Source organism: Sphaeramia orbicularis, chromosome 8, assembly GCF_902148855.1.
Source record: "Sphaeramia orbicularis chromosome 8, fSphaOr1.1, whole genome shotgun sequence".
In the NCBI taxonomy this organism is placed as follows: Eukaryota; Metazoa; Chordata; class Actinopteri; order Kurtiformes; family Apogonidae; genus Sphaeramia; species Sphaeramia orbicularis.
Genome location: NC_043964.1, coordinates 3634918 through 3655201, shown reverse-complemented (window position 1 = coordinate 3655201; position 20284 = coordinate 3634918). Strand labels below are relative to the sequence as shown.

Below are 20284 nucleotides of genomic sequence, written 5' to 3'. Positions count from 1 at the left end.
TTGGTATATTACCTCAGACCATTTGCATGTCATTCCCTTTTCCCCCTGACTTTTCAGTCCGTTTACACCAGGGCTCTCAAAGTCATGTTCTTTCAGGTTCCACATTCAGCCTGATGTGATCTGCAGTGGGCCGGACCAATAAAATAATAACAGAATAACCTATAAATAGTGACAAATCCAAATGTTTGTCTTTTTTTTAGTGCAAAAAACCCCCATTAAATTATGAAAATACTTATTTTATAAACTATCCAAACAAAAAAAAATGTAAATAACCTGAAAAAACTGAAATTTCTTAAAAAACAAAAAAACAAAGTGATATTTTAACAATATTATGCCTCAACTTCTCATTAGTCCATGTGTATTCTGGATCAGATCTACAAAGACACTAAACACTGAGGAACAGGAAGAAAAGAGTTCAACTGGGCTGAATTTTCTTTAGACATTTCAGGTTGTTCATTTTTGTTCAGATTATTCACATTTTATTGTTATAGGAGATAGTTTGTAAATGTAAATATTTTAATAATTTAATATTTTTTGCACTGAAAGAAAGACAAAAATTTGAAGTTGCCATTATTTATAGACATAATGTAATATAATATATTATGTATATAATATTTTTTTACATCAACCCAAGAAGAAAATCTGCAGTCATTCTTTTTATCGGTTCTTCTGCTGTTATTATCTGACTGTAGATCATATTGGTCTGTATATGAGTAAACTCATATACAGACCTCATATACTCACAACTAAAATGAGTTCTAGAGCCTTGACTGTGGAATTTTTGCACTTTACAAATTCATCCCAGGGGCCGGATTGGAGCCTTTGGTGGGACGCATTTGGGCCCCAGGCCGCATGTTTGAGAGCACTGTTTACACTGTTCACTTAATAAAGTGTAAAGAATAAGTTTGGTTGTTTTTGTCCATGACAGGCCAGAGGAGCCTTGGTATTACAAATTAACCTGGACTGAAAATGCTTTGCTTGTAATAATAAATTACGCCACATATTTGTCCCTAAAGACACTGTCATATCCAATGAAAACCACATATCTCCAACAGTTTTTTTTAATTATTGTTAATGACAAACTCTGTGTTGAGTCAAAAACCCTCTTGGACTTGATGTAAATATATAATTAGAAAACAAAGAACAGGGTTGATTTTTCTGGACTTTTCAGAGATACAAAAGGGGATGGGATTACATGAGGGGCCTGGAGGTCAATAAATGTGAATTTCCCAGTTGATAACATCTATACATACATATAATTTTCAGATTAACATTTTCACATTAGAGGTAAATGTGCTCTGTTGTGACACATGGTTTAGTTCTACCTTTATCCTCCCATTCAACTACATCTCAGAGGCAAATATTATAATTTTTAATCCCACATTTGTCTGACAGCTTCAGGAACTGTTTGAATTTAAGTTTTTTTTTTTTTTACCCTTCCTGTCTTGTGATAAACCAAAAGAAGAAATGTATCTTCAAATTTCTCACACTTTTTAAGCTAAATTTGTTCTCTGATTTTTTAGGCCCATGTAAAGTTGACTTTTTTTTTGAGATACCTGCATTGTTCTTTCAACACAGTGATGCTAAAAACATATTGATTTCACAGAATATGATGCACTGCTTTAGATTAAACGACCAACAGTTAATAAAGTAGTTAAAATGAGCTCAACCTTAAACACAGCGACATGTAACATACACATTAATGCACGTATGTAATAGTTATAGTTATGAATAATGACGAATAAGCACGAAGATTATATATATATATTTTAAAAAGAAAAAAATGCTTTATATGGCTGTTTTTTACACTTGCATTGTCTTTTTTTCTTAACTGTTTTATACTTATAGTTTATTCTCAAATGTTTAATTGATGTGTGTAACTCACTTGAGTACCTAACTTAATGTAAAACCAAATTTTGTTGCACTGAACTAAGGTATTTTGCAGTGACAATAAAGTCTATTCTATTCTATTCTATTCTATTCTATTCTATTCTATTCTATTCTATTCTATTCTATTCTATTTGTATATTTTAAGTATATTTTGCTGATAACATGCTTTTCTTTTTACTTGTACTGGAGTATTTCCAATTTGCAGCCACAGATTATCCAAATTATGGGGCTAATGAGGCTCATCATCACTTTTAATGAAAGACTAATCCTTATAATGGAACTGTATGTCATTAGATCCTTTGACTCTCAGTAATAAGACTGGTTTCTCGGACTGTTTGAATCATTCACAAACACACCCATCTTCAACAGCATGCTCTTTGGGATAGGATGGGCGTGACGGGACACAAACCAGTGTTTCAGACTTGGCTTCATGGGTGCAGGTTCATAGGCCGTACATGAATCTCCTCCCAGACTCGGAGCACATTTCACTTCCCACTTGTAGAACAGCCTGCCGTGCTGCAGGACGCACAGATCCGCTTTCACTCCAGCGCTCAGGATTTTCTCACACTCTCCCAGCAGGTCATCGTCCCAGCCACTGTCCTGATCCCACATTTCAAATCTCACTCTGCTTCCCGCTGACAAATCCACAGGACCCAGGTCCACAACCATGCCCCAGTGTGGGTTGTTGTTGTTCATAATGACAGGAGAGCGTTGGACCAAAATCTTATTCAAAAACACTTTAACGTAGCCGTCTGTGGCAGTGGTGTGATCTCCCCACAGACCTGAGGCCCTTTGGACAGTTATGATAACCCTGGCCATGCCCTTGCGTGTTGGGCAGCAGTCGTGGTTTACAGCGGGGTTATTGTGACACTGGCACACACAGGGGTCTTTGGGGTCAGTCTTGATACCGGCCTGACAAGAGCTGCTGCAGTTCCTCAGCAGACCCTTTTCCAGGATGTAATGGCTGATGGCTGAGCGCAGGTTCTTCCGGGTTTGACTTTTAGGAGGCAGGAGCTCGTGCAGTGAATCCAGGGAATATGAGATGATGTCTGGGTTCTGTGGAAGTGTGTTCAGCCAGTCTGTGTAGGCCGACGGATCTTTGTCAGCAGAGAAGAGGAGGTCTGACTGTGTTGTATGGCCCCCTTTAATTTCAGTGAACCTGTACAGGACACAGACCACTGATTAGTATCGAATAAGGGAATGGATTTTTCATACATTATGCTGATAGGAAGCCAAAAGACAGACTCGTGGAGAAGGAGTGGATTAAATAAGTCAGACTTCCTCTCACGCCTTTTCAAATATGTGAATGAAGTCACATTTTGTTTTCATGTGTATGTATAAGTTTGGCATGTTTTCTTGCAATCTGTTTTATTTATATGGACCAAAGTAGGATTACTGTCTTATAGACTTAGACTTTATTTGTCATTCCAGATTTTACATCAAAAATTAAATTTCGATGCAGTTGGCTCAGCAGGCAGCAGCAATAATTATAACAGGCACTATATATACAGGGTAATATACTGAAGATAGAATAAATATGCATATAAAAAATATAGAAGATAGATTAAATATGCATATGAAAAACTATAGAAGATAGAATAAATATGCATATAAAAATTATAGAACATAGAAGATAGAATAAATATGCATATAAAAAACTATAGAATATAGAAGATAGAATAAATATGCATATAAAAAACTATAGAATATAGAAGATAGAATAAATATGCATCTGAAAAATATAGAATATAGAAGATAGAATAAATATGCATATAAAAAACTATAGAATATAAAAGATAGAATAAATATGCATATAAAAAACTATAGAATATAGAAGATAGAATAAATATGCACCTAAAAAATATAGAATATAGAAGGTAGAATAAATATGCATATAAAAAAAAACTATAGAATATAGAATAAATGTGCATATGAAAAACTATAGAATATAGAATAAATATGCATATAAAAAACTATAGAATACAGAAGATAGAATAAATATGCATATAAAAAACTATAGAATATAGAGGATAGAATAAATATGCATATAAAAAAACTATAGAATATAGAATATAGAATAAATATGCATATAAAAAAACTATAGAATCCAGAAAATTGAGATGCTGTTTCTCTCTCGTGCTGTTTTTTTAAAAAATAGGTGGAAAAAAAATAGAACAAGACTAAATAAGAGCTGTAGAGTCAACTATAATAGAACATAAAACGTATACATCAGTCTCTTTACAGTGGCAGTGGTAGTGCAACACAGTAACGGTTATGAGGTAAATATTGGATCAAAACATTACATTTCTGTGGAACAAAATCAAAGCATTGATTACCACTGTAATAAACTCGGGCTGGACTGAATGACAGAAGTCTCAGGTACCTCTCATTAAAGACTTCAGAGAAGGATGTCTTGCTGTCCATCTTATCCCCACTCTTCTTGCAGTGCTTTACTTCAGTTTTTCCTTCAACAACGTGGACGTTGGCGGACGCCTCAACGTCCAGACACAGCTGCACCTCCTCCACACTGAGGCCTTGGAGGTTGGCCTTACACTCCCTGATGCTGGTCACAGATTGGATACTCCCCCCAAGTTTCACCTGAAATCACACATTCAGTCACCGTTTACAGGTTTTACTCTTTTCTCTAAGTTGTTAATACAAGAATAAACACTTGACTTTTTAACATGCAACTTACTTGTTGTATGGAGCTGCTGTTAACTGTGAAATGTCCTCACAGTAGGAGAAATAAAGTCTTATAAATTTATCTTATCTTATCTTTTTTTTTTTTTTTTAACTTTTTTTTTTTTTTTTTTAGCACATAACAGTTTGATACAATGTTGATTTAAAATATATCTGATCTGATCTGATCTTTTTTTTTGTTTTTACTTTTTTTTTCTAGCACATAACAGTTTGAAACAATGTTGATTTAAAATATAAAATATATCTTATATGATCTGATCTGATCTTTTTTTTTTTTTCTTTTTTTTTTTAACTTTTTTTTTTTCAGCACATAACAGTTTGATACAATGTTGATTTAAAATATAAAATATATCTGATCTGATCTGATCTTATCTTATCTTATTTTTTTATTTTTAGCACATAACAGTTTAATACAATGTTGATTTTAAAATATATGTTAACTTAACTTAACTTAACTTAACTTAACTTAACTTAACCTAACCGTATTGGCTTACCTTGGTGATGTAGTGAGTCCCAAAGTTGTCAATCAGTTTGTAAAAGCGTCCTTTGTTTTTAGCGTCGTAGATTTTGGGGAGTTGATTCACTGTTTTTTTGAATTCCTTATGCAACTTGGGAGAGTTGGACACGCGATAGCTGATAATACAAAAAACAGGAACAAATGACAGACCAGAGGGAAATAAGAAAATAAGAATATTGTGATCAGATTACTTTGGATTTTTCTTCTTACCTGTAGTATTTGCAGGTCATGCTCTGACTTGTGAAGCTGTACTTGTCATTCTTCGTCTTCTCCATTGAGTATTCAGCCAGTTTGGAATGAGAGCCAGCCAACATTAAGTTTCCCCCTTTATCGGCCACATTAACATCTAGATTGGTCTTCCAGTTGTTTTCCACTGAAGCTGTACTTCCACTAACCAGGGACTCACTGGATCGGTGAAGTTTACTGGACACTTTCATGCTACAGGACTGCTTTGCTCTCCAGTCCACCGCCGACAAGGGCAGCTTCTGCCTTTTGTTCTCCAGATAGGGGTTGGTACACAGGGTGCATGTCTTGTCCTTTCGTTTCCACAGATTCATGTCGATCACAAAGGCCCCCTTACGTTCCATTTTGGTGATATCAAAGCCCTCCCCACCCAAAGTGGACCCTGGAGCCAATTCAGCATCTTGGCACTCTTTGGGTTTACCTTCAGTGCACGATTGGAGCGTACACTGAGGAAGGCTCAGAATGAGACTGGCACAGACGCAAATGTTTAATAGGAACATGTTGCTGTTTGATGCACGTTGAATGCAAACTGATGAGCTTATCTCAGATGGTTTACTCTGAAAAAAACACAAACAAACAAACTTGATTTTCTTTTGTATCACTTGCTTATTCAAGCAAATGAAATTTTTCCTATTGAGCAGAGGTTGAATTTTTAGGAATATAAAAAATAAATCATACATTCAAAACGCTCACCACAGACACGTCAGTGGTGAAAGGGTTAAACAATGATAAGGACCATTTCACTGAACGATGACTACTCCGACATCTAATATTTTAAGTATATTTTGCTGATAACTTGGGTTTGCTTTTTACTTGTACTGGAGTATTCCCAATATGCAGCCACAGATTATTCAGATTCTGGGGCTAATGAGCCTCATCATCACATTTAATGAAAGACTAATCCTTATAATGGAACTGTATGTATATGGGTGCTTCTATGAAACTGGTCCTAAAAACAGGACAGAGGGGCTAAAAATTCAAACCAGATGTAAACTAATGTTATGAAGCAAGTTTGGAAGCACTTTGGGTCTGTTTTAAAAATAAATGCTTACTGAGATAAAGAGAAACTATTTTTCAGATAAAACACTTTTTTATATTATTTTACATTATATTTAATACTAAAATCTGCGTGTAACACGGTCAAAAGGACATGAAAATTAAGCGCTACTATTTTTAAAAAAAATCTCTTTATTCTCTCACAAGTACATTTTGGAATTTGAACTAATTATGCAAGGCAGAGTGTTTCACAAAAATGACCACTGTTGCAAAATCATTCACGATAATATATGCATTTAACTGGGCTGGTTCTGCATGTAACACAAGTGGACACAATGGGTTACGCACAAAACCTGGAATGAGACTGAGATTCATGAAAAACCCACATTTCTGGGTTAAAAAAGAAACACTAGGATGATAAAAATTTAACACAGTGTTTTTATTCATTCCAATACATAAGACCATTTACAGCCATGTTTTCAGATCTAATGCACTGACACCTAGGTAGCTTTTCCTGTCCTAATTTTGAATTTTGATCCTGATTTTTGGCCCCAGTATTTCATTAAAAATTCATTAATTTTGGGATGGCTCAGAGCAAGAGTATTATTTTTTTGCATTTATCTGTGGACATCATTAGGTCCATCCTGGGGGGAAATATGTCTACATTTGTCTTTTGTTATTGGGTCTAAAAAGCTGGAAAAGTGAGAGGTACCAAAATATACCCAGTTTCATAGAAGCACCTATATACATTAGTTCAATCACTCTGTCTTCAAGAAGTCTTTGAAATTTTGGTCATATCCACTTTAACAAAATGCACACACACAGAATGAGACTGGCACAGATGCAAATATTTAATAGAAACATGTTGCTGTTTGATGCAGATTGAATGTAAACTGATGAGTTTATCCCAGATGGTTTACCTCGAAATGAAAAAATAAATAAAAATAAAAACAACTTATTTTGTGTCACTTATTCAGCATAGAGATATATTCTATCACTCCATCTTTGAGAAGTCTTTGAAATTTTATCGGATCCACTGTAAAAAAAAAAAAAAAATCATCCAGTGCCCATTTCCCACCCTCTGCATTACATGTAGTATTATAGCTTTTATTATAGAGCTGATCTGAGGCAAAAAATGTTGTTAAAAGGGATTTTTTTTCGCAACAGTAAGTCTATTTTTTTTTTCATATTTGACCACAGAGCAGACATCTGACTCTAAACCTTAAAACATATTGTTATCTTCTGCTCTTGGTGAGGCTTACTGTGCTATCTGGGTCATGTGCTTCATATTTCAGTTATGATTGTGTGGTTTATTTCTTATCTGAACAATCAATCAGAGACATCTCATAAGACTATCTTACTTCTCTTCTTATTCTTGTGGTGTACCTCAAGGTTCCATTTTGTTTTATCTTTTTCATTTTGTTTCCTCTTATGATTACTTCCTACCTAACATGACTCTGATCTTTTGAACCATAAATATGAACTGATGAGTGGGAAAAATTTACTGATAATCCAGAGAAAGCAGGTTTTCTCTCCTAATTACAGCATGCATGCATAATATTAACCCTCTGGTATCCCGTCCACCAAGGCCCTTACTAATAATTGTGTGGAATAATGTCAAAAAAAAATTTCATACAGTTTGTTTTTAATTCTTTTACACTTTTTTCTATTTCAGCAACTTGAGCCGTAAATAAAAAATACCAAATACTCAATAACTGTCACATTTTTTAACCCTTTAAATGCTGTGTTTGTAATGTAAACAAACCATTTTTTGGATGCAAAAAACAGAAAAAATATATTTTTTTCAATATACTACAGAAAAAGTGGATCACGTATTATTTGATTTTTTCATCCTGGCATATGTCAAGGATTAACTCCAACATTGGTTAATTTGCATTATTATTTTTGGTGCGAGATCAAATGTTCAAAAATACTAGCATCTGTCACCAAGTGTGCGTAAAATGCACACCTATAAATCAAACTGTTAAATACTATATATTGATTTATTTTTCTGCTCTAATTTGATTTTATTTTTGTAAATCAAGGTCAGCCCTAATCATACAGATCAAATGGAAGAAATAGTGCGTTTTAGGCACACTTGGCAGACAGATGCTAGTCTGGTCATTTTCTTTTGTTTACAATGTGCACATTTGAGTTGGTGGACAGAATCTTAAAGATCATGCAAAAATGAACAACTTTTGAATTCGAACCTTATTTAAATTGTGAAAAATAATATGAAGTTTTTTAAAATGAATTGCAAAGTGTGGCTAAAAGGCGCACCTGGATACCGGAGGGTTAACAGGGACAAACATCTTCATATACGTCTGTCTTTATTTTCCAATCACAGCCTAAAGTAAATAAATACTATTATCCATGACAGAATTGAGCATTAGACCTACTGGTGGCTGACAACTTCTTATTCATTTATTTTTGAATGATTTTTTTTTAATATACTGTATAAAACAAAACCAAGTCTGTGGCAATCAGTAGATCATCCTCACTGTGTTGGTCTGTGTGTTTTTATGATATTTTGCCTTTTTGTCAACTGTCTTTCTTGTCATCTGCCTCGGGACTACAAATGGAAATTAGCACTGCTGCTACAATCTGGCATATTTACAGCTGCAGTTGTTGTAGATGTTTGTTAATGTGTCTTACATTTATGGCTAAGGTTAGAGCTAATGGGGAACATCTTCTAGAGGAGCATGGGTGTGAAATAAATCCCCTGACAGAATTTTAAATTTTGTTCCTGAATGGAAATTGAAGTACACTTTGGAAAAACCATGTCACAAATCTGGGTCCAGTCTGCAGGACTAAAGTGACGCTCAAATCATGCTTCCACAACAGCTTCAGAAAATCATAACATAAAAAGTTTGATGATAACAACAAAGCCGACTCCACTTGTTTTTCTTAATCTGCTTGTAAATGTTATTTTTACTGATTATTTATTGTCTAATGTGTCTGTTATATGTGTTTTAACTGTGTCATCTTGTATTTTCTACTGACTATCTTGGCCAGGACTCCCTTAAAAGACGTTCTTAACCCATAAAGATCCAAACATCCACTGGCGACCAAAATCATTTACTGATATAAAAAATTAAATACCTGTTGATCCATTAATCCTATCAATGCATGTAAATAATTGATGTAAAATGCAGTTTATCATCTTTTCATGGTCATCAGATATGACCCATTTGGACGTTCAGAGGCTCCATAGTTACCGTGGAAACACTGTCATCTTCTGCAACATTAATTCACCAGTAAAACCCACGGAGTTGGATCAATGACAGTGGATGGACACACTGTTTTTTTGTTCAGTTAATGATAAATTTTACTGAAAAAGTCACTTTTTCTTCTGTTTTCTCAGTTTTTGATATAATATCCCTCAACTTTAAATTGAGTTTTTATGGACATCTACATGATCAGTAAACTAAATATTGGAAAATACCAGATTTTTACTAAAGAATGCTAAATACAGGGTATAATATTAGAATAAATGGTGATGAATCATTTAACAAAAGTTAAGAATAGAAAAAAAAAAAAAAATCAGTTGGGAACTGCCATAAAAATAACACTGGGTCTTTATGGGTTAATCTCAATGGGATTTTTTCTGATTAAACAACAGCGAAATAAACGAACAAACGAACAAACGAACAAACGAACTAACTAACTAACTAACTAACTAACTAACTAACTAACTAAATAAATAAAGCTTAGAGCGCTGAAGTTTTTCAGCAGTCGTGCAGATATAACATTCTCCAATACTGTTAACCTTCAACACATTTTGTTCATTTTCAGAGGGGATTCAGTAAAATGTTAGATTTGAAGGTAAATCTTTCGGAGGGATATTAAAGCCTATTCTAATTTGTTTAAATGACATTAAAAGAAATGGAAGTTAGCAGCTCTGGAATATGTTCTATACCCTTAGAAACCCAGACAAGATAATCTCAGGGGAAATCTCAGGGGACACAGACCAGATATATTTAAGTTTTTTCTTACATCCTGTTGGACCAATACATGTTATGTTATGTTAAAAATATATGGTGGCTGAAAAATTAAAGGTTATTATCTATGTATTGAATTGTTATTGGTTTTCACTGTACTTTTTTTTTAGGTACCATCAGCTGTTTTTGAACGTAATTTGTGACAAATTTGACTTCATCCACTTCATCTCTCTGTTATACCCAATTATGCATTCTATTAAGCAAACAGCCTTGAAAACAATACAATATGTCAAATACAGTTGTGGAAAAAAAAAAAATAGACCATCAAAAGTCACCAAAAACAATGGTTATGCAATCAAGTACTAACTCCTGTGTGTATCATGTGACTAAAACAGACAGAAAAGAAAACATGGAATGAATAAAAGCACTGTTTTTGTCAGTACAATACCATAGCTACTGTACTGATGTAAGAACTGAAGTGACTTTGGTTATTATCAAGAAAACATGGAAAATGGATAGATATCAGCTCTGAAATTAAACTACTATGAGCTATTTTTGTTGTTATCATTATATTAGTCTAAAAAAAAACACTTTTAGTTGTACCAGGCATTAAAATGAACAAGAAATTGAAGAAAACAAGGGGTGGTCTAATAATTTTTTCCACGACTGTATTTGAATGAAACAAGTTTGAGAGTTGACACCAAAACAATCAAACAACCCCATCTCTTACAATGGATGAAAGTATTTTCTACATGTTTTGTTAATTCATAAGATGCACCCAAATGTGTATCCAAACCAAAAGTTTCACAAAGTTTGATGCATCTGTTCATGTTGCTAACACAGATAGAGATATAAGTAGTGAGATCAGATGATTTGCTGCAAAGAAAACTCAATAACTTCCTTTTAGAACTGGTCTTACAGTATCCTCTGAGACCTTAAATAGTCAAAAACAACTCAAATAAGAATTGGATTTACCTAGTTTTGAGCATCTTAGATTACTTTGGTGGGTTTGTTGACATTCTGGAGTCTCAAAATTCCACCAACATACAAGAAATCTATTGCCTTATTTATAGTTTGGATTTTTTTGTTTGTCACTTTGGTCAATCTTTGGGTTCTATAAATAGTTTTAATTGACCTACATCATATTTTGAATGTCTGGACCCTGTCTCTAAAATGTAACAAGTCTTAAATAATAAACTAACACTGATCTGTTGATACAGCTTTTCAAATGTAGATTGAACACAGCAACAAACATGAGAAAAAGTAGAATAGATGGTCACATTGTTGACTCACCTTTGCCTTCTTTGTTCAAGCTGCATTATCTGTAACTGGGTGTAGGCACGATTGTACCAGCAGATGCTTTTTAAAAGACTAAAAGCAGGCCAGTAGGAGGTAATGGGGGATGAGGTGACGGTGACAGTGGTCTTTACGAGAGCAAAGGAAACAAAAAGTGGTTTTGCAGTTTCAGTTAGGCTGAGTCAGTGCTGGAGGGGAAGGGTTGGTGGTCTGTAGATTCAGATGTATAGTGGCAACATTAAAGTATGTCCGACTTTCTGGCTTAAAACGAACCAGAGACCGAGCATTTCTCTGAAGTGGTGATGAAGTTCACCATTCTGAGCAAGAAACTGAGATCTTGATACTTTCGAGATGATCACTAAAACTATATGAGTGCATTCTTTCATACATACTGAGGTAAGGCCCACTGGGATAAAGCTGAATTAAAATTACCATCTGAAACCAAAGTAGAACGGATAAATGTACATTTCTGACTATTACAGCTGTAAAATTTGAACACAATATGGTTATATGGTGATAATTTGGATTTAGTGACACTGAGCAGAGAGAGAACATGCCAAATTAAACATATTCTATTTACTAAAAAAATGTTTGGGAAGGAACGCTTCTCGGACCAAAAAAGAGTTTGTTTGAAGTGCTCTTTGGAAAAAGGGATTCAAAGAGTATGTATCACACTGGAAGAAAAATCCAAGGCACTCTCTTTCAACATTCATCAGGAAGTCATGATGAAGTGATGAAGGCTTGAAGCCGAAATGCGTTGAAGTTTTTTAGGTCTAGATATGACCATGCCATGATAATAAAGGCATTTTAATGTTGAAAGAGAGTACCTTGGATTTTTCTTCCAGTGTGATACGTATTCTATTTACTATTTTATAATTACACCTCTGTGTACCTACTTATTCTTCCGTCAGCATTGCATATACCCACTTCTAAATCCCCCCTGATGCGCACCATTCAGTAGTATCTGCGAGCCATATTGTTGATTTTTTCCCCTAGAATGGTGAAGTCATGACCCGCCCTACTCTGCCTCTAATTGGCTAGTATTCGCTGCCTTCACTGATCAGATTGGTTAACTTTAGGCATGAGGACTGATGAGCCAATCAGAGGCACAGTAGGGCGGGTCATGCTGTGGAAAACATTGCTAACTAGCGCTGGTCATCTCTGGAACCTGACTGGACAACTCGGGTGCCAGTGCCACCCCATTTGATTGACAGGTCACTGCACATCTCGTTGAAAGATACGAAATTATTGGAAATGTTAACGAGAAAGGCGGAATAAATGACTTTCAAGTGAGTGACACATTGAGAGTACACCCAGTTCTCCAGGGACCACTACACCACTGTTAGTAAAGTAGTATTTTAGCAAGTTTAAGTTTGTGTTCGACATCTCTCATTGTTTAATCTGTGCATTTTCATTGGATACCAAACATGTTGACAAATTGCATTCATAATATTGCTTGCAGTTACTACTACTACTACTACTACTACTACTACAGAAAAAGCTTTTCCAGTCAGTCCTTACTGTATTCATGAACCACAGATGGATAGCCTTCAGTGCAATAGAAGCTTTTATTGTATATTTTACTTTCCAGGCTTTCTTTGTACAGGTGAGAGTAACATCAAGTCAAAGATCAATGAAGCAAAATGTAAAAAAAAAAATGCCCAGCAACTAGTTCTAAATGTTAATATGTTGCTATAAAAGGAGCAAAAATACTAACTACAGAATCAAGTAAAAGGCTATATGTAGAAGCGGCATTAAATCATGAAACTGGATGTCAGGTTTACATAAACAATCTCAAGCACGTATATCATTTTGCTTATAATTTGCTCAAACTTAATTTGCATAACTTGAATCATTCACAAACACACCCATCTTCAACAGCATGCTCTTTGGGATAGGATGGGCGTGACGGGACACAAACCAGCGTTTCAGACTTGGCTTCATGGGTGCAGGTTCATAGGCCGTACATGAATCTCCTCCCAGACTCGGAGCACATTTCACTTCCCACTTGTAGAACAGCCTGCCGTGCTGCAGGACGCACAGATCCGCTTTCACTCCAGCGCTCAGGATTTTCTCACACTGTCCCAGCAGGTCATCGTCCCAGCCACTGTCCTGATCCCACACTTCAAATCTCACTCTGCTTCCCGCTGACAAATCCACAGGACCCAGGTCCACAACCATGCCCCAGTGTGGGTTGTTGTTGTTCATAATGACAGGAGAACGTTGGACCAAAACCTTATTCAAAAACACTTTAACGTAGCCGTCTGTGGCAGTGGTGTGATCTCCCCACAGACCTGAGGCCCTTTGGACAGTTATGATAACCTGGCCATGCCCTTGCGTGTTGGGCAGCAGTCGTGGTTTACAGCGGGTTATTGTGACACTGGCACACACAGGGGTCTTTGGGGTCAGTCTTGATACCGGCCTGACAAGAGCTGCTGCAGTTCCTCAGCAGACCCTTTTCCAGGATGTAATGGCTGATGGCTGAGCGCAGGTTCTTCCGGGTTTGACTTTTAGGAGGCAGGAGCTCGTGCAGTGAATTCAGGGAATATGAGATGATGTCTGGGTTCTGTGGAAGTGTGTTCAGCCATTCTTTGTAGGCCGACGGATCTTTGCCATTAGAGAAGAGGAGGTCTGGCTCTGTTGTGTGGCCCCCTTTAATTTCAGTGAACCTGTAAAAAGAAATATAACACACAACCTGAAAATATCGCCAAACCATCAAGCAGAAGCAGCTTAAACCACTGGAAAGGAGGGTGGAGAGTAAAGACAGATGAAAACTGTGACTGTGATTATTTACTTAGATATTAATTTCTGGACTAGTCCTGAATTATCATTTAGTTCAGCACAGAGCTAATACAGTCCGAAAGGTTTTATTATTTTTGTCTGTATTTAAGATGAGATAAGGTAAGGTAAGGTAAGGTAAGGTAAGGTAAGATAAGATAAGATAAGATAAGATATTTATTGTCATTGCACAGAGATACTAAGTACACAGTACAATGAAATTGGAGTGCTGCTCCCCATGGTGCAACAAAAAAACAAAAACAAAAAAGAAGGCACTCAACAATAAAAACAGAACAAGATATACACAGGTTAAAAAAAACAACTACGGGCCTGATTTACTAAGATCACAAATAATGGGTGTAAATTTGCTTATTTGCGCTAAAAATGCAAGTTTAGTCTGTCCAATCCAACTTTATTTATAAAGCACTTAAAAAAACTGCAATGGGCCAAAGTGCTGTACAGAAGAATAATTAAAACCAAAATAGAAGAATAAAATACAGAATAGATTTAAAGACATAGAAACTGTACAAAAAGGAAAAAGTGCTAAACAGAAGAATCAATAAAACCCAGATAGAAGAATAAAATACAAGATAGATTAAAAAAGCCATACAATTAAAAACAACAAAATAAATAAAATAGAGAAATAAGAACAATAAACCACTACCAAATAAAAACAACAGAATAAAGATAGTACCTTCAAACATTTGTATTATAGTTTTCTGTTTCGATATATGAATTACAGCAATATGTCTGGTCAGGAACTTATCCAATTTATTTTAGCAAACTCTTGATAATCCAGAAGAGATTCCTGAGAACAATCTCACTGTCCAGTAGAGTTGAACCATCTGCACCATTTTTAGGAAATATTCAATACTACCCGTTCATGAACTCAGTGTTTATCACTCATGTTTATTTGTGCACAAGTTTATCAATAATAAGCAAGATCTTCCGGATACTTTTCGTAATATTTTTTAGTTTTTCATCCGATTTACATTTATACTCGACTAGACATAGCGACAATCTTCATTTACCCTTTTGTTGAACATCTGGTCATCAATTTAATATTTTATTTCGAGGTCCTAAATTGTGGAACAATCTAGACATGTCTCTGAAGTCTATATTGTCATTTACATCTTCCAAAAACTCACTGAAAAAACATCTCCTGTCCTGACTTTTTCAGTGTTTTCTATACTGTTATTTGTTGTTTAATTATTGTTTTCTTATGTTTGTACATTTTATTTTCTATTTATAGTAGATGATGGGAGTGGAACTCTGTACAAGCCCTTTGGGCTTCGTTCCCTCCCTGCACTGTTTTTATTATGCTAAATAAATAAATACAAATACAAATACAAATACAAATACAAATACAAACATCTCACATGGTTTCAAAAGCCAAGGAGAAAAATGGGTTTGAAGAAGGGATTTAAAACAGACAGAGGAGGTCTGTCTGATATGAAGAGGCAGATGGTTCCATAGTTTAGGAGCTGCTGCACCAAGGTACGGTCAGTCTATACTATCACTTCTTCATAACTGTTCTTATGACATGTGCTGCTGACCTGCTGACCTCTTGGACAGCTCACCCTTATGAATGAGATCCTGAGCTCAGTGGGTTTTATCTGGTTAAATAAAAGTTAAATAAAATAAATACATACATTTTCTGAAGTATTGTTTTTTTTTTTTTTTTTTTTTTATTAGCAAAATTGTTTCACTGGCTGGAGTAGCGCTCCTAATTTTATAAAGTCACAATGACACTAGTCGCTTTTGTATGACCCTCAAATTGCGCAAATATAACCTGCGCACACAAATTTACTGAATGGAAAAATGACAATTTCGCCAAAACTCTCGTTTTTTGATTAAATGTTCTTGCGCTGGCAAGAGGTGGTTTTTCGGGCGTAGCGCAACTGGTATATCACACAAAACGGCAATAGAAAGACCTTTTTCCGCAACTAGAGTCACATGAATAAAAAAAAAAAAACGGATGTTGACGGACGTTACAAAAGCAAAGAAGAAGAGTTTTAAAAGAAATATGTTGCAGCATGTGTGGACGCACCAGGAAACCGAATAGTTTTTTATATTTAGTTCAGGATAGAGGGGTAATATATAATAATAATGAATATATCTGTAATCAATGTGATATTTATGCTTGTTGCCATGTTTATGGAATGACCACTTGTGTCATCTTGTGATAATAAATTTAAAAAATCATTGCATTTCTGATTTAATGGAAAAGCCAACATCATGCATTTCTGTTTTGTTGACATTTGGTAAATATTGGTAAAGTTTTACGCAGATGTCCAATGGAAAAATGACAACTAAAAGCTATTGTATTGTATTGTATTGTATTGTATTGTATTGTATTGTATTGTATTGTATTGTATTCTATTCTATTCTATTCTATTCTATTTCATTTCTTCACTGAACCATCAAATGGAATGTTAGCATAGGATTTTTGCACAGTACTATATATATTTTGAGAAAAATATTCTATACCTGTCATTGAAGAGGTCAGAGAAGGATGAGCTGCTGTCGGACTTCTGTAGGTCCTTGTTGCAGTGTTTCACTTCACTATCAAATTTAACTTTACTGGTGCTGGCAGATGCTTCAACTTCCAGGCACATCTGCACCTCCTCAGTGCTGAGGCCCTTCAGACTGGCCTGGCACTGCCTGATGCTGGTCACAGCCTTGACGTTTCCCCCAAGCTTCGCCTGGGAGGGAAGAGCCATACAGCTGATACTTTCTAGAAGATTCATTAAAATAACATTTTGTCTTATAACAGTAATGCAAGGGTGTCAAACTCATTTTAGTTCAGGTTCCACATTCAGCCCAACATGATCTGAAGTGGGTCAGACCGTACAATAGTAACCATAATATATAAATAGTGGCAACTCCAAACTTTTCTCTGTGTTTTAGGGTGAAACAAAGGTAAATAACATGAAAATGTTTACATCTACAAATGATCCTTTAAAAAATGTGAATAATATGAACAACTATGAACAAACTGAAATGTATGAATAAATATAAGTGCAATTTTAACAATATACATGTGCATTACAACTTACAGATCACTAAATACACAAAACATTTAAAAACAGGCGAATATTGGTACAATTGCATTTACTTCTCTAGACATTCAGGTTGTTTATATTTGTTCAGGTTATTCACATTTTTTGCAGAAGGATAGTTTGTAAATGTAAATATTTTCATGTAATTTACTTTTTTTGCAGTAAAATAACAGAGAGAAATTTGGAGTTATCATTATTTCGAGGTTATTATGTTATTTTTTACTGGTCCAACCCACTTGAGATCGAATTGAGCTGAATTGTGAACCTGAACTAAATGATTGTTAATATCTTCAGTGTAATATTTGCATTTCACAAATTCATCCCATTGGTTGGACTGGACCCTATGGTGGGCCGATTTTGGCCCGTGGGCCGTATGTTTGACACCCGTGCTGTAGTGGCATCTTTTACCTTGGTGATGTAGTGAGTCCCAAAGTTGTCGATCAGTTGGTAAAAGGGTTGTTTGTTTTCATGGCTGTAGATTTTCGGGAGTTTGTTCACTGCTCTCTTGAATTCCTTAGACACTCTCGGATTGTTGGACACTTTATAGCTTTTCCCAGTTAGACATAAGACAAACAAAAGACAGAGAATCAAGTTATCACATTAACCCATACACACCCAGTGACACTTTTATGACAGTTCCCAAATGAATTTTTCTCTCTGTTTAACCTTTCTTCAGTGATTCATCACTATTGTTATAATATTATCCTCTGCATTTTGCATTTTTTCAGTGAAAATTAAGTATTTTCCTACATTTAATTCACTGATCATGTAGATGATCATAAAAGCCTAGATTAAAGCTGAAAAAAACTGAAGAAAAAGTGACTTTTTCTGTCAAATATATAATTAACTGAACATAACTTACTACTACCTGTATCTATCCAATTCGTTGTACCTCTCATTTGTAGTACAGAGTTAGCTTGTATATCTTTTGTATATTTTGTTCATTTGAAAGTTCTAGTAGTACTTTAGTAGCACGTGTATTTAATATTTATTCTGAAGCCTTTGTGCAGTCCTGCTTTTTCTTAATACTCTGTGTGATATTTTAATTAAATTAAATTAAATTAAATTAAATTTAATTTAATTTAATTTAATTTAATTTAATTAATTTAACTTATTAATTTTCTTATACAGTCAAGTGTTTTGCTGCTAATTGAACTGAGCTGCTAAACTATGACAGTGACAATAAAGATCTATTCTATTCTATAAACCCAGTGTGTCGTCCACTGTCATTGAGCCAACTCCACAGGTTTACTGGTGAATCACTGTTGCAGAAGATGACAGAGTTTCCACGGTAAGTACCAAAGCCTCTGAATGTCCAAATGGGTCATATCTGATGACCCATGAAAGATGAAGAACTGTATTTTACACCAGTATTTACATGTATTGATAGGATTATTGGATCACCAGGTATTAAACAGTTTACCTCAGTAGATGGTTTTGGTCTGCCGTGGATGTTTGGGTCTTTATGGGTTCATTTGTCATTTTGCAGCTACAGAAGTGCTTTTCATTCACGTCCTCTCTTCTTACCTGTAGTATTCGCAGGTCATGCTCTGACTTGTGAAGCTGTACTTGTCATCTTCGTATTCTCCATTGAGTATTCAGCCAGTTTGGAATGAGTGCCAGCCAACATTAAGTGTCCCTGTTTATCGCCAAAATCAACATCTAGATTGGCCTTCCAGTTGTTTTCCACTGAAGCTGTACTTCCACTACCCAGGGACTCACTGGATCGGTGAAGTTTACTGGACACTTTCATGCTACAGGACTGCTTTGCTCTCCAGTCCCACCGCCGACAAGGGCAGCTTCTGCCTTTTGTTCTCCAGATAGGGGTTGGTACACAGGGTGCATGTCTTGTCCTTTCGTTTCCCACAGATTCATGTCGATCACAAAGGCCCCCCTTACGTTCTATTTTGGTGATATCAAAGCCCTCCCCACCCAAAGTGGACCTGGAGCAAATTCAGCATCTTGGCACTCTTTGGGTTTACCTTCAGTGCACGATTGGAGCGTACACTGAGGAAGGCTCAGAATGAGACTGGCCAGATGCAAATGTTTAATAGAAACATTGTTCCCATTGAGATGGTTATGGATGAAAACCGCCTGTTTATCCTGAGAAAAGAGAAAACAAAACTTACAAACGTACAATTCAAAACTACCATCACCCACTACAGACCAAACAGCACTGAACTGTTCCACAACATACTTAAAAAACAAAAGGTAAAAAAAAAACCCAACTATATTCAGAATAAATATCTTAACTCATAAAGACCCAGTGCTACTTTTGTGGCCGTTTCCAAAATACTTTTTTCTCCATTTAACTTTCTTAAGTGACTGATCACTGTTTATATAATATATCCTCTGTATTTTGCATTTTTCAGTGAAATCAGGTATTTTCCTATATTTAATTCACGAATCACGTAGATGTTCATAAAGCTTGAGTCAAATTTGAGGGTTATTTGTCTGAAACAGAGAAAAAATGACTTTTTTCAGGAAATAAATCAATAACAACCAAGTATGTCCACCCACTGTCACTGATCAACTCCATGGGTTTTACTGGTGAATCAGGTTGTAGAAGATGACGGTGGTCGACAGTCCTACTACGAAAGCCCTGATCGTCTACATGGGTCATATCAGATCACCATGAAAAGATGACAACTGTCTTCTACACCAATTATTTCATGTATTCACAGCTTGAGTTGTTCAGAAGTTATCACACATTTCAGATCATAGGATGACCTGAGTTGCCAATGGCTGTTTGGTTTTTTACAGGTTAAGAAATAAAATGCAAGAAGATTTGACCTACAAGCAAATCAGTGCGTACTCACCCGTATTCTTGTCTGCTCAACTGAAGTGTGAAGTTGACTGTG

General features: G+C 35.4%; 1 protein-coding gene and 1 pseudogene across 1 annotated transcript; both read right to left on the bottom strand.

The window, feature by feature from the left end:
• Positions 1–619: 619 nt before the first annotated feature.
• On the bottom strand, positions 620–11700 carry LOC115423943 (perforin-1-like). Its single transcript, XM_030140984.1, has 5 exons — positions 11581–11700; positions 5318–5907; positions 5085–5223; positions 4274–4488; positions 620–3049 (listed from the first exon to the last, which is right to left on the bottom strand). The coding sequence occupies exons 2-5, from the start codon at positions 5848–5850 to the stop codon at positions 2197–2199; spliced, it is 1740 nt and encodes a 579-aa protein (XP_029996844.1). The 5' UTR covers positions 5851–5907; positions 11581–11700; the 3' UTR covers positions 620–2196.
• A 1432-nt stretch (positions 11701–13132) lies between these two features.
• On the bottom strand, positions 13133–19483 carry LOC115423944 (perforin-1-like; annotated as a pseudogene).
• Positions 19484–20284: the final 801 nt, after the last annotated feature.

What these genes read in the sequence shown, in the direction of transcription:
- LOC115423943 (XM_030140984.1), bottom strand. Translation starts at nt 5,850, where the DNA reads ATGTTCCTATTAAACATTTGCGTCTGTGCCAGTCTCATTCTGAGCCTT. An exon ending in GGACTCACTACATCACCAAG is followed by an intron (nt 4,489 to 5,084) that starts GTAAGCCAATAC and finishes GTGTGATTTCAG; the next exon opens with GTGAAACTTGGGGGGAGTAT. An exon ending in TCTGAAGTCTTTAATGAGAG is followed by an intron (nt 3,050 to 4,273) that starts GTACCTGAGACT and finishes TGTCCTGTACAG; the next exon opens with GTTCACTGAAATTAAAGGGG.